The following is a 14,916-nucleotide window of genomic DNA, read 5'->3' as shown; positions in this document are numbered from 1 at the left end:
GCAGGCACCTTGATGGATGAACAGCACTTCCCATTTACCTATGGGAGCATGAATTACGTCCGGTTTATGGCCGTAATGCATGCTCTCATAGGGAAATGTAGGACTGTGACTGAACAGTGTTCGGTCACATCCTAATTAGGCGGTCGGGACTGACGACCAGAGGCGGGTTGGTCCCAGGACAGAGACGGTGTTAGGCAGACTAAAGTCCACCTGGCATCGTAACTAGACCCTAAGTGTGCAGTTGCTTCTTATCCAGGGCATAGAAGTATCTGATTATTTATGTTGTTTCTCTGACAGGTCTAGCCACAGTTGATGGCTGTGAACTAAATTTGTTTGCCTCCACAAAATCTTATGTTTGCTAGCTTATTTGGGAAGGAAATGGGAAATTTGAGATTCATCAGAAGATAGTTAGGACTTTTGCATTTCTCATTTATTTCTCGATGAGGAGGATGTAAAAGCATATAATAATGAGCCGGAAACTTGTTTTATTTTTTTTCAATTTTATTTAAAGAAAATTATAAATACAGACACACTTACATTCCCACTGTCGAGTATTTCCTTACAAGGATTATCATTTGTGCACATATAATTGTCCAATATAATAAACGCTTCAGCCAGAAATTAATTCGTTAGTGGGAAAAAGAAAAAGACTTTAATAAAAAGGATGGTAAAGGAAAGAAAAAGAGGAGTGTTCCACATGTGTTCAGCGTGTTAATAGGGTGCAACATCTTCTTTCTATATGAACCATTGAGATGTCGATTCGCAGCTCGTCCCACATGTCTGACGTGATTGAAAAAGGCATATAGCACTAGGGTGCTGGTGTAGCAACTGGGTGCGTGGGGGCAGTAGGTGTGGACCGTGTTGGCATCGGCTGAGGCCCAGCAGAGGGATCCAGGGGTGATGTCTGTTGTAGATAGCAACGATAAAAGTGCCATATGTCTTCGGACCTTGAAGTCGGGGGTTGGAGAGTCGCATAGATTTCGTTTTGCATATCACAATATGCCACACTCCGAAGCCATGCTTCTTTCATAGGAGTCTGTTTGGTGCCCCAATGTATCGTGATTTCCCTTTTCGCTAGCAGTTATACTATGGCAATGAACCTGCGGTAGCTAAGTTTAATGTCATGGTCCATTCCCAGCAAGGCGAGTTTTGGAGAGGGACTGAGTGGCATTAGAATTACTTCAGAAAGTGTCTGAAAGATGTTCATCCAGTATACAGCTATCGGAGGGCATGTCCATGTCATATGTGCAAATCCGCGTCGGAGGCCTGGCATTTGGGGCAGTTGGATGGCTTGGAGGGCTCGTACTTGGTCAGCTGTCGCGGTGTAATGTAAATCCGGTATATGACCATGAAATGTAGCAATTTATGTCTATGGTTGGGGGAAACCCTCTTTATTTGTGCGTGGCAGCAGGCCCATTCTTTATCTGACAGTGGCCGGCCCAGATCTTCCTCCCATTGATGTCTCGCTCCCATGTCCCGGGTTTGGTTAAGCGCCATGCATGCCCGATATTGCTTGGTTAATAAGTGATCTCCTTCTTTAGTCGGTTATGAGCAGGTTGAGTGGTGTGAATTCAACTGGTGGTGACGAGAAGGAGGAGGTGATCGAGAAAAGTGCTCCGAGTAATCTGTTCACTACAAATTTATCTATATAGGACTTGTCCGAGAGTGCAGACATGTCTGCCATTGTTATAGCCTGCCTGTCGGGGAATAATGAACCGATGTTGCAGAGTTTCAATTTATTAAGTGTGCGTTGTACCACCGTCTCAGAGGTAAGCGGCAGCAGCGGGTTTTGTTGCAGTGGGAGTTCCGGTGAATATAGTGAGCCAGAGCCTAACAGTCTCAGATGCACAACCACCCTTTACCCATCTCTAATATATGTGGTATTTTTCAATACAGGCAAGCACAGAAGACACCTGCTGAATAGCTATAATATCTGGACAATCTATATAAATTCTCGAGATTTTCCAATCTACAGTTGGTCTACACCAGAACATCAGCCCTCCGGAAGGTCTACCTATCGAGTTGGATTTAGCAGGGATACATTAAAAAAAAAAATAGTTTATAGATTGACTCACTAGACCAGGTTTCTGGAAATAAACAGAAATCGCATAAGTCGAAAAAATGATTCTAATCAGGTAGGTCAAAACTAAGGTCATCATAGCTTTGCTAGATGTAATTATACCAGTGGAATGTGGATTTACACAACCCTGAGGATCAGGACTAGGAGGGCTAAGGATGGGATCATTAACATGTAACAACTCAGCCGAAATAGGCTAAATTAATAGTACACCATTCTTCCAAGTGTCAAATTCATTAGAGTAGACTTAGAGCAAGTTAGAACTAAAGGGGTCCCCATTAAGCTCACCCTGTTGAGTACCTAATGGCGAAGAAACACTCAATTAATACTGGCAGATGGTAGCCAATTTACTTCATCTAGAGGAGACCGTCCAGGGACTTGCTCTGAAGGATTGCTCAAAATGCTAGGGGAACTAGCATCAGTGCATTGGTATTTGGGACAAATGTTTGTATTAAAAAGGGATGATGTTCTGATATCGAAAACAACCAAATTATCCGCCAGCTCCCCCTCCTTTAGATGCTGTTCCATACTATTAAGGAGCGTGTGTTTTTACATATGTTTTCTAGCACCAATAATGTCCTAGTGAATTACTGAGCGATAGACCCTCACCTGACAAAGTCAATGAATAGCTTTGTTTTTTAATGTATGTTCCCCTTTACACCACAAATGTGATGGGATTTTAGGGACATTTACCATGAAAATGTTTTTGGGACGTTGAAAGGACCTAGTGTGAGAGTTAGGAATTCATCTCTGAGTAGCACTCAGCAGGGTTCCATTGAAGCACCCATGGTCATGTACTTCATGTGATTGCTAAACTGCCTATATAAGGGAGGAGGCCCTGAGGACCTCATAGACATCTGTTCATTACACAGGTTAAACCCACCAATTTTCCCTGAGTTAACCTGGTTACAACATTCCGTAGGCCCAGTGGGAAGATAGACTAGAGCAGACATAGAAATTCTAATCTGGGACTGGGAGTCTTGATTGAGTTTGTGCTGTTGTGTGTTTGGAAGGGGAGGAGACCTCTCTGCAACTAATTGATTAATCACGGTAGTAAGATGTGTAATCAGTGATTTGAGATCCCCCACTTATTCTCTTGCATTCTCGATTTGTTGTGTGAGGTGTGTCATATCATTCTAAAAAGCATATAATGTGGATTTAGCACTTATGGGCATGGATATCCTTTATGTGGTATTATAGTCCCCAGTCCAATCCTCTAAGAGCGAGAAATTATTACTGCAGGGTATTTGAAAGATAGAAGGAACAAGACTGAGGGACTTGCTCGGGCTGGCTGATTTCTGTGCAGCAGATTCGGGTTCCCCTCTCTGAGCCTGCTTTTGAATAACTGGAGGGATAGGTACTTTTGAGGTGTGTTTCCTAACTGGCTGCCCTTTAAAAAGACTAGTAATAGAGGGAGCTCCTTTCTTGTTTTTGGGATAGCTCCTGGGGCTCTTTGGAGTGAAGGGGAATCTGTGCCTATGATGGCTTTGACCTCTTCTATAAAGAGGATAATTTCTTTAAGGGTACATTTGTATGACTTAGCAGGGCCCTTTGAATGTTTAGCAGTGCTCTTAGCTACCTCAGTAGCCTTCAATTTCCCCATTATCAAGAAGCAGTCACGTGAATTGGCATACAACAACTACCTATTCAGAATTACCAACAACAGATGTAGTAAGCATACACCAGAATGATAAATGGCAATGGATAGGATTATTAGGATCTAATACATCCACCTCGAGGTGATTCCATGCAGATGGCTTCTCTTGGTTTATTAAATAATGGCAATCCCAATAATGCAAGAGTTTGAGGTGTAAATACTACAGCATCAAATAACACAGTACCTTTGAAGCACAAGAAAATTTAATAAACCAAGGGGGGTGGGCCAGCCCAGCCTCTTTGGGGCTTGGACGGGCCTGCACTTCACCCTGGCTTTACACGGGCGCGTCCCCCAATGCAAGATTGTCAAAGCACTTTTAAGCGTGGTGAGAGGAGGCCCCTCCCCCTGGAGTAGGAGATCCAACCCATGCCTCCTGGCACATTGTAGGAAGGGAGAATAAGCACCCTGTTACCTTGAGAGTCCAATGGGGCAGCACACCCCAAAAGCTTGCAAAATGTCACTATATATTTAGGTTTAACCATGAGGTGCTATACTTTCCCTTCCGTCCCCAGTAATCATATTCCCTTTCACTGTGGTTGAGATCGCACTTATACTGTCCTTACTAGACTAGAGGATAGTCAAGGATTAGGTGCAGAAGATTTGTCCATTATTCCTAGTCTCCCTCTTGTCGCCAGAAGCAACTAAGCCTTGTGGTTACTTGTTGGTAACCAGGAGCCATCTAAGCTTTTTGATAGGTGTGGGTGGTGTTACTACCCTCAAGGGGTGACTCATCCTATCTAGAGTACCACAGCAACTGTTGAGAGGAGGAGACTCTACACAGGACCAAACATAGAGCAGGCTTACAGGGCAGCACCAATTTTTAACAGCGGTGGCCCTTCAGGGTCTACTGCAGACCAGTAATTCAGCTTGCAAAAGATGTAGCCTCCAGGCTACTTGATGGATGCTTCCTACTCTTGTCATCAAGTTGAACCAATGCATCTTCAACTCCTGTGAAGTAGCAGAACCTTAGGGGGGTTGTTCGGGGAGTGGTACCCAGCAAATAAAGTGCTCACTCTTTTTGGTCTGTGGACTGGTAGCCTCTGGAACTAGGTCCAGCCCCTACCCATAAAACTGTAATTAGGAATCTGGAAATACTGATTGTTGAAGCACAATCTATAAAAGAGCAGGTAAATTCCATCTTTGGGTCTTGCTTCCGAATTATGCACCTTCTTAGGAAAGCTTTCCAATGGCTGCATTTGCAGTCCAGAAAATCCTTCAATCAGGCACTTATTACAAGTCATCTAGATCATGGAAATGCCCTTATGGTTGCTGCAAACGAAGCTCTGTCTGCTAAACTTAAGGTGCTACAAAACACAGCTGCTTGCCTGATCTGCAATCTACCTCCCAGCTCGCCATCTGAGCCCACACTTAAATCTCTGCAGTGGCTTCTGATAAAAAAGTGGTTCCTCTTCATATTCCTCAGTCTGGTTCACAAGTCCCTTTTTGGAAATGGGCCACTTTATTTGCGGAACAAGTTACATCTCTATACACCTACAGGCAACCTCAGATCCAGTGACCAATCATTGCTATGCCCCTGCCGCATTCGTACTGTTAGACACAGAGGCAGATCCTTTCTATATTTGTCTCCCTATTACTGGAACAAGCTACCCTTGTACATACCAACCTGTCCGGACTTAGCACGATTTAAGAAATTCCTCAAAATCTGGCTCTTTTAATGCCTTTCTAATATCTCTGTCCTGTTTAGAATGCATTAGCGCTAAGAGACCCTCTTGGAGGTGATTTGTTTGCACTTAAAAAAATTATTAAATGAAACAAATATAATTGTTGGCTTGGTATTTGGGTCTGGGACCCTGAGCCAGGTCTGCTATGCCTGTGTCGATTTTCTTGATAGTCAAGAATGAAAGACAAAACTGTGACCTTTAATGTAAACAGAATAGAAACAAAGGTACCTATCAGGGCCCATATCAGAAATAGGATGCACTTTCCCTGTTTGAGAGACGGTCCTATTATAATGAAAGTGCTGCCCACAGTGCAGCTGCGAACTACAGGTGCCCGGGGGGCAGCATTTTCAGTCATATGTTGAGCAGCAGTTTTAAAGCTGCTTTGCGTTTCTCTATGCTGGAGGCACCCACCATGCACTTTGAAGAGGGGAGAGAGATTTCCTTGCAGGCGGATGCAGTGAGTGACTGCACCTGCCTGCAGGGGGATGCCTGTGGTTGGTCCATGGGAGCACCTTTCAACCCTCGAGAGGGTTGCCTTCAGGGGTGCCCTTACAGAGCACCACCATTTTGTGGCACAGTATGAGTGCACCTCATAATGGCAAGTTTGCAACTGTGCCTGTGTCTATAATATAGTACATGTGCAGATGCAAACAAGATTTCCTGATTTGCATTGCGCTGCACCCCCATGCATGTCAGGAAATGCGCTCTCATGATATCGATGGCACTACATATGCACCAGCGGTATCAGTATTACAGAAGGGGCCACACAAGCATCTACACCCCTTCTGTAATACCACCATGCCCCGGGGGGGTCCACAAAGCGGGTGCATACACATGTTGCAATTCTGGGGCACAATGTATGATACAGGCCCTGGTGGCTGAATTTCAAAGTGTGATCCATGCCTTGCTCTATTCATTTGTCTGTGTGCCCTCCTCTATTTGCAACTTGGTCTTAGTGCAAGGGGCCATCATTCACTGAATAAAATGATTTGTAAAAGGCGAGGACTAGAAACATGGAACCCTGCACATGTGCATAGATTTGACAGCTATACGATCAAGGCTTCTTGTAACAGAGACTATGAAGAGTGTGTGAGATGAAAATACATTAAAAATAAGTGATCCCAGGACAGAGAGACTCCATGTCATTACATTGTATGTGACCGTAGTCATGAGTTCTCAGGGAGAACTTCTAGGCCTGTTGTACGGTTTATACTTCCTCAGTAAAAGTGTGTGCTTGTTTGACAACATAAACGTCAAAACTGTGCGAGACTGAGCCCATGCACATCATCAGGATATGTTGGCCTGAGTCCTGGCTAGCTCACAGTGCACCATCTGCACCCCTAACCAAGCAAGGTGACTGGTGATATGTGCAACCTCAGAACATGACAACATTGACTCCCCAAGGAAATCATGTAAAAAGATCTGGAACACTTTAATTTGGTAATTCATGCAGTCCCAAAGGGAGACACAAGAAATACTTGAACTGCATTTCAATATTTATTGACACAATGCGATTCTTGTGTAAAATACATGTGCTGCAATAATAAATAGAAGGAAACAAAACAGAGTAGTCAGTATCACTAGAATAGTATAAAAATGAGCAATTTAACCATTGTGCTGTTATCAACAATAACAAGCAGCAACATTTTGTACAGTGAACTTTAGCTGTCGTACAGAAGTTTAAGGCTCTAATAATATGCCTACAAATATGTGTTAATGTAAGCAGAGTTATTTGATGGAACATTATCCATACAAGCATGCAAGCAAATGTGTGTGAAATGTCAACATTCAAAAAAGGAAGTAAACTTTAAATGTGAACATGAAAAATGGTGGTGCACCTGCCTGGCTTAATGTGACCACATAACACCCGCTCCTTGGATGTGAGGCAACTAAAAAGCTTCCTACAACCTATGCTAAAAATATATATTTATCATAAAACCTAAAATCATAAAAGCATTGTACTTCTTTAATAATAAAAGCATAGAGAAAGCCAATTTTGTATTAAAAATTGAATTGAAAGAAATGAGTAAAAAGATTCTAAAAGCAATTAAGCAAACAAAAACATAGCCAAATGAAAAATCTCCACTACTCAAAACTGCCAGTTTGTTTAAATGTGCAGAGGAGTAGATGAAACATTGCTGCTCCCAGCTTACGCTCCACCAGCTCCAGGGAACAAAAATGGTCATATTCAACCCCGTCAGTAGCCACTGAAGGAGTGGCGGCTAGTAGTGCATCAGCAGAGGACGAGCCAGGATCCAAGTCGCCAGGAGCTGAAGCATTCCAGGAAGGCTCATAAAATCCATTTTGAAGCAGCGGCAATTGCGCAGGGCATCTGTACAAGTGAGTGTTTAAGGGACCCACTTGCAGTTCAATGTCCGTAGTTTGGATCGGTTGCATTTCCAGGCATTTACCCCGGGCACACTCGAAAGTGCACAGTTGACAGCGGAATTTGGGCTGCACACAGTGTAGCCAGACAGGCCGAAATGACAAGAACCAGTTGGTATTCTGTTCGTAAAGCAAAGGTATGCATCATTCTGTCACGACATAGTAGCACATGTGGGAGTGCCATCCCCATTTGCCTGCGTGGCTGAGTATCCATTGCGGAGCAAATAGAATAAACTCAGTGTTCCAACAACTAGGAATAAGACAAGTGGTAAGCCTCCAAAAATGCTTCCAAGCACGGAGTGTATGAAAGATGGGATAACTCCGAAAACCATCAGGAATGTACTAACCACCCGAGAGGCAATAGTTTAAAAATAGTGCGCTACCTCTGCAGCATTGTAAAGGTAAAAACGTGGTGCACTATCTCCCCAAAATGGTAAGGGAGATTGGTGCAAAGTATTGACTGCATCTTAGAGGAAGACCTTGCAATGTGAAGATCAAACCTCTCCCTTGCAAATGTTAAGCCCAAATTCTTCTGAAACAGTACGGTTTTCAGTCTGCTTAAAGCATCAACGTTCACATTAAAATCTTTTATCGAAGGCCAAATTGTTGCATCCCTAACTATACGAGCAGGTGGAAATAGCACTTGTGTAAAACAGGTCATGACTGCAGAAACCATCACCATATATGGTATGCCTGGTTTCAACCCACAGCAACCTGGACTACTCAACATCAAATATCTCCCATTAGAGAGCAATATGAACACCGGACGAATTAAAGCAGCCTCCCTTTCAGATGACATGACAAGTTCGCCTTGGACACATTACATGCGCCATGGAGTATAACCTCCTTGCAAACTAGAGAATGGCCTAAAGTATTCTTGCAGTCTGTACCATTAGTACCATTAAGAAAAACCTGAGTTGCACCATTCCTACAAGCATAAGTAAAAGGTAGGATCCATGCCTCATGTACAAACATGTGTATGACAGAACAACAAGTGCCTTTACCATTCATGCCTTAACAACGCGGGTTTTACAATGCACTTACTAGTACAACGCACATTTTCCCCACTAAACACTCCGCCACCCATACACATAAACTATCATTAAACATGTCATTACTATGCATATAATTATCACGTATCACACTAGCACCCATACCAATACAATGTCTCATTATAACCAACGCAGGGCAGTACTTTGAGTCACAAATTTTTTAAAAGTGAAAAGAATTTCTAAAAAAATCACAATAAAAAATCTGCACACTAATCTTTTCCAAAACACATTCTATAAATAAACATTATAAATAAAACATCACACAATACGCCCATTATTTCAAAAACACATTTCCAAGTACGTTTACAACTTAGTCCTACCTTTATTTTACCCATTTATTTTCAGCTTTTCCCAAATTAAAACAGGAAGTGAAATAAATGTTTTCTTTATATGAAAAATATAATACACTACACATGCACAATGTACATTTTTATTGGCTGTTGCACACTATTTCCTGTTGTTCTGCATGTTTTTGCCTTTTATCAGTGTCCCAAGGCCCAAGCACTCTTTTTCATCTGCCGAGCTTTTTGTGAGCCTGCTCTTTTTTCATGCCAACAAAGGTCAGCATTCTAGTGTTCATTTATCTCCATTGTGTACCTTGACTGCACAGCACTTCCTGGACGCGCACCGGCTTGCCCTGCCGGTAACTATTTTTACTCTGCTCAATTGTGTTCACTTGTTCTTCATTACAGACAAGCATGTCCAACTGCCGCACCTGTGCTTCACATATTTAAGCAGTCACCGCCCTATAAGTAAAGGTTGCCCGGGAGGTGTTCATGTGTATAATGTTCCTGAATTAGTTGCCTCAGGTAGTCTTTTTTTATTATTTACATTTCAGCCCTGCAGATCTCCTTTGTTGACGTCTGCCCACCCCCTTCCTCCTCTCCGGTGCACAGCACTTGCGATGTGGTTATTTGTACTGATTCCACAGAGGTGCCATTTTGGTTTGAGGAGCTCTCATGGTTGGAATCCAGCTTTCCGCACTGTACACAAGCTTGACATTGCAGTGGATGCCTGTAGGGGGAAGGTGCTGGGCCCGGATGGGGTCCCAGAGTACACAAGTATGTAACACAGTCTGTTCCTGTGACCTCCCCTCTTCCTGGTCAATGGGTATTATTACACCTATTTTTATAAAGGGGTCGAGGGACGAACCAGCTTGTTATCGACCGATATCCCTCTTAGGCTCGGCTGCAAAAATTATGGGGAAAGTGGTCCTGGACCAGCTATCCTCCTGGCTAGATAAGTCTAAGCTTATCTCAGACCTACAGTGCGGCTTTAGACAGTTCAAAGGGACGCTAGATTAATGCATAAACCTAAATTTGTTGGTACGGACTTACACAAAAGCTAAGAAGGGATCCCTGCATATTGTCTGTATGGACCTAACATCAGCATTCGACCACGTTAATATATCTAAGTTAAGTTAAGCTTGTTGCTTTTATACACTTGGCCCATAACAACACCAAGGCTGCAGTGAGATATAATAAGAATGGTTGAGTATCAGCTTCCTGGGATGTCAATTGAGGGGTCAGGCAGGGGTGTATCCTGGCTCCCCTGCTGTTCACGCTGTATATCAACAAGCTAGGGGAAATTCTCTGGGCAACTAGTAAAGACATCCCAAGAGCTGCCTCTAAACTCATACCTGCACTTCTATATGCAGATGATGGGGTGTTGTTTGCCAGGACAGGAGTAGGTCTTCAAAAATGTTTAGACACTTTTATGGACTAGCTTGACCTTGCAACCAATTTCTCCGATATCACGTACCATGACAGTCGGCATTAAGAAGGCTGTTAGGTGTAGGTCTTTCTGCAGGGGGTAGAATTAACTAAAGTCCCAACCTTTCCCTATTTAGGTGTGTTGTTTGATGAGAATGGGTCGTGGGTTGCGCAAAGAGCACACAAAAAGAATGTCCTGGCAAGGGCAGTGGGGGCTACTGTGGACTTCGCCTTAAAGACTGGGGACAAAGCCTGTTCTTGCACTGCTAAAAGTGTACAGTGAAAAATGTATTCCGATGGCAACCCATGGATATGATGTTTGGGGGTATAAGGATGTGAAAGACTAGCAGGTGGTGAAAATTTATTTTTTCTCATAGGCTTTTCGCTGTCCCCCTCTGCATCCCGCCTTCACATTACATGAGGAGCTTGGCATGGGATACATCTCCGATCACAATGCAGTTGCACATTTAGTACGTTGGCTGAGAATTTGATCTTTCCTAGTCTACACCTTAAATCAACTTGTTCCAGCGGACTGTATGGCTCCCGAAGGGGCTTTGCGTATTTCATGGTTAAGGTATATCTCAAAGCAGATGAGAGGGCAAGGCCGCTCCGACTTGTAAACTAACCCCAAACCTTCATGACCTATTGACATCAGGAAGATTAAGCATCAGTTTCTGGCCAGGCGGCAGGGGGACAGGGAGGGTGTAGAAATTGCTAGGCCCACAGTGAGAAATTACACATCACACTTAGTCCATGCCTACAGGCGCAGCCCTACCTGTCTCGTGTTAATAATGTTCATCATCGCTTTTTGCTAATCAGATTCAGATGAATCTTATTCACTGATTACTAGCCTTTCCAAAAGGCTATCTGAAGCCCGGGGATTCAAGGCCATGTCCATGTGACAATTTTCCCGATCAGGATACTTTGCGCTTTATTTTTTTCTGTGAACTGTATGTCTCCCTGGGGGAAAAAAAATCCTTCTGTTATTGAGTTCATGTCATTTTGTCCAAGCAAGGTCAGCATTATTATACCTGCAGATGCTTTCCCCGCCCATGTTTTACCTTGGAGTTGCTAGCTTCCTCTCAGGCGCTATAGGAATTAGGAGGAAGATGCTTTTTGTCTAGCTGAATTTGCACCTTATTTGATGAAATGTATAAGCATCTTATCTGATGAATTTTATAAGCTGAATTGTCATGGTATTTGCTTTTAAAAACAAGTCATATGTTTATTTTACTTTTTTTAAATATGGTTTTAGGGAGAAGTTTATATGTTCAAATTGTACTTGTTATGTTTTTATGGTCTTTTAATGGCTTATTCTAATAACTGCCCCAGGTACATTTATTGTTGTGCTTTTATGGCTTTTATTAGCCGAATCAAGAATCTTTGACTGATTGACTGGATGCCTGTGCTTCACATTTCAACACATATATTTACTTAAATTTTAAACTACTACACCAAACACATATAAAATGGGCCACCCACCATTTTGCATTCACTAGTACACTGATTGCGTTTGGGACCAAACAGAAATTGTTACTGAAGCAAGACTTTACTTTCACAAAAAGTACTTGTATTTCTACTAGTTAGTTACATTACAAATCGATTGATTTATTTTTCCTAAACCTACAGATATCTTAACAAAATTTACTAAAGTTGGCACAACAAACATGTACTGGGTTTGTATATTTTACATTATTTTATATAAAACAATATTGCAGTTTTATGAAAATAGAATTTTTCTAATATGTTATATATTTAATACTACGGAAAAAAAAGTGATGAAAAGTTCCAATATATTTTTTACCACAGAACAATTACTAAACGATAACATAAATAACCTATACAAAATATCTTAGTGTACACTTATAAGCCAATACATATAATTTAGTAGAAGCAAAAATGACTGCTTGTTCCTTCAGATCTTCCTTCAGATCAGGTGCTGGACAATGACTTGCTATTCTAATACCACCAGATGCTTCCTTTTGGGTACAGGCTAAACAGTAACTATAGTGCAAAATTACTCTTCTAATTCCACCAGCAACTTACCTCAGGCAAGGTACTGGATAGTGCCGAGGTAAAATTACTACTCTAACGCCACCACACACTTAACTCAGGACAGGTATTAGACAGTAAATAGGGTGCAAAATTACTATTCTTTACTCCCACTATGTACTTAGCTAAGAGCAGGTGTTGGACAGTGACTGGGTCAAAATGACCATTCTAACTCCACCGGGTACTAACCTCAGGGCAGGTGCTGGACAGTGACTTGGGACAAAATTACTATTCTAACTACGCCAAGTACTTACCACAGGGCAGTTGCTGGACAGTGACTGGGAGTAAAATTACTGTTCTAATTTCCACCGTGTACTTACCTTGGGCAGGTGTTGGACATTGACTGGGGCAAAATTACTATAATATCTCCACCAGGTACCTACTTTGGGGTAGGGGCTGGACAGTGACGGGGATTACATTACTATTCTAACTACCACCATGTACGTACCTCAGATAGTTATTGGGCAGTGACTGGGGTCAAAATTATTATTCTAACTTCTCCGGATACTTACCTTAGGGCAGGTACAGGGCAATGACTAGGGGGAAAAATTACTATTATAACTTCATCAGGTACTTACCTCGGGCAGGTGCTGGACAGTGACTGGAAGCAAAATTGCTCTTCTCACTCCCACCATGTACTTACCTTGTGCAGGTGTTTGACAGTGACTGGGGTAAAAACTACTATTCTAATTCCACTGGGTACTCCCCTCAAGCCAGGTGTTGGAAAGTGACTGGGGTCAAAATTACTTTTCTAACTCCACCACGGACTTACCATAGGGCAGGTGCTGGACTGCGATTAGGGGAAAAATTATTATTCTAACTCCACCATGTACTTACCTCAGGGCAGGTTCTGGACAGTAACTAGCGGCTGCAAGTGCTTGCATATGTGAAGCACAGGTGCAGGTGTCCAAGCAATGCCGGCTTGTGTGCAGTGAGGAATGATGGATTCCAAATGAGAGATTGCGTTGAAACAAAGTGACACCTCTCTGGTGGAATCAGTACAAATAAGAACAGTGCAAGCGCTGTGCACCAGAGAGCAGGAAGGGGGTGGGCAGAGTTCAACAAAAGAGACTACAGAGACTATCTACAAGTGCACTGAAATGTAAATAATAAAAAAAGAGTGCCAGAGGCAACTAATTCAGTAAAATTATACACATGAACACCTCCCACGCAAGTTTTACTTATCTGGCAGTGATTACTTAAATATGTGAAGCACAGGCGCGGCATGTGGACATGCTCATCCGTAATGAAAAACAAGTGAACACAATTGTTCAGAGTAAAAATAGTTACCGGCAGGGCAAGCCGCTGCGCGTCCAGAAAGTGCTGTGTAGTCGAGGTACCCAATGGAGATAAATGACCACCAGAACGCTGACGTTTATTGGCATCAAGAAAGCAGCCTCACAAAAAGTTTGGCAGATGAAAAGGAGTACCTGGACTTTGGGACACTGATAAGAGCAAAAACAACAACAGGAATTAGTGTGTGACAGCCAATATAAATAGAGGAAAAGTAAGTGGCAAGCACATGAACCAATGGACAAAAGGGGCGAAATGTAAGCCACTTTTAAGATTTATATTAAACACAATAGATTTCACAAGCACAGTGCAAGCGATGTGCAGGCAAAACCTAAAAAGCACAATCTACGGAGGAAAAGATAGCTTTCTGCCAAATTTGGCATAATTCTGTTCAGCAGTTTGGGCTTTATGCTTTTCTGAAGAGTCTATGAAAACTTTGCAGGAAGTTCCAGCCACGGAACCAGGAACAGAGCAGAAGCAGAGGACAACTCTGAGCAAGAGGACAGTCAAACAGCAGCCCGCGGGAGATGTCGATCACAACGTATGATGACCCCAGAAGCAGAAAAGGTAAGTGAGTGAGAGCGGATGAATCATATGCATGTCAACTGGATTGAGAAGTCATCTTACTCTTGGGAAGACTGACTTTATGCTGTCAATGATCCACCACCGCAGTGCTTCTGGCTGGGAGCAGAGCAACCCCAACAGTGAGTGAATGGGTGCATGAGTGTCTGATTGAGTCTATAAGTAGATGCATGAGTGTTTGAGTGGGTCTGTGTGTGACTATGTGAGTCTCAAGTGGGTCTGTAACTGGATGCATGAGTGTCTAAGTGGGTTTGTGAATGGGTTTATGAGTGTCTGAGTGGATCTGTGAATGGGTGCATGAGTGTCTGAATTGGTCTGTGAGTGGGTGCATAAGTGTAAGAGTGGGTCTGTGAGAGGGTGCATGAGTGTCTGACTATGTCTATAAGAGCAATCTCACTGTGTTGGGCTTACTGGAGGTAAGAGG

The 14,916-nt window shown here is 42.8% G+C and overlaps 1 protein-coding gene across 2 annotated transcripts in view; it reads left to right on the top strand.

Annotated features, from left to right (window-relative positions):
- Positions 1-14,916, top strand: part of LOC146809901 (uncharacterized) — a 153,271-nt gene that overhangs the window by 13,305 nt on the left and 125,050 nt on the right. For both annotated transcript variants that reach the window (XM_085614395.1, XM_085614396.1), the window contains exon 3: positions 14,353-14,477. In XM_085614395.1, the coding sequence (XP_085470521.1) occupies positions 14,438-14,477 (40 nt within the window). In that variant the 5' untranslated portion in view covers positions 14,353-14,437. The remainder of the gene's footprint in view (positions 1-14,352; positions 14,478-14,916) is intronic.

Source organism: Triturus cristatus, chromosome 7 (assembly GCF_964204655.1).
Source record: "Triturus cristatus chromosome 7, aTriCri1.1, whole genome shotgun sequence".
Classification (NCBI taxonomy): Eukaryota; Metazoa; Chordata; class Amphibia; order Caudata; family Salamandridae; genus Triturus; species Triturus cristatus.
Note: the sequence above shows the minus strand (reverse complement) of the source record. Positions and strands in the feature narration are given on the sequence as shown.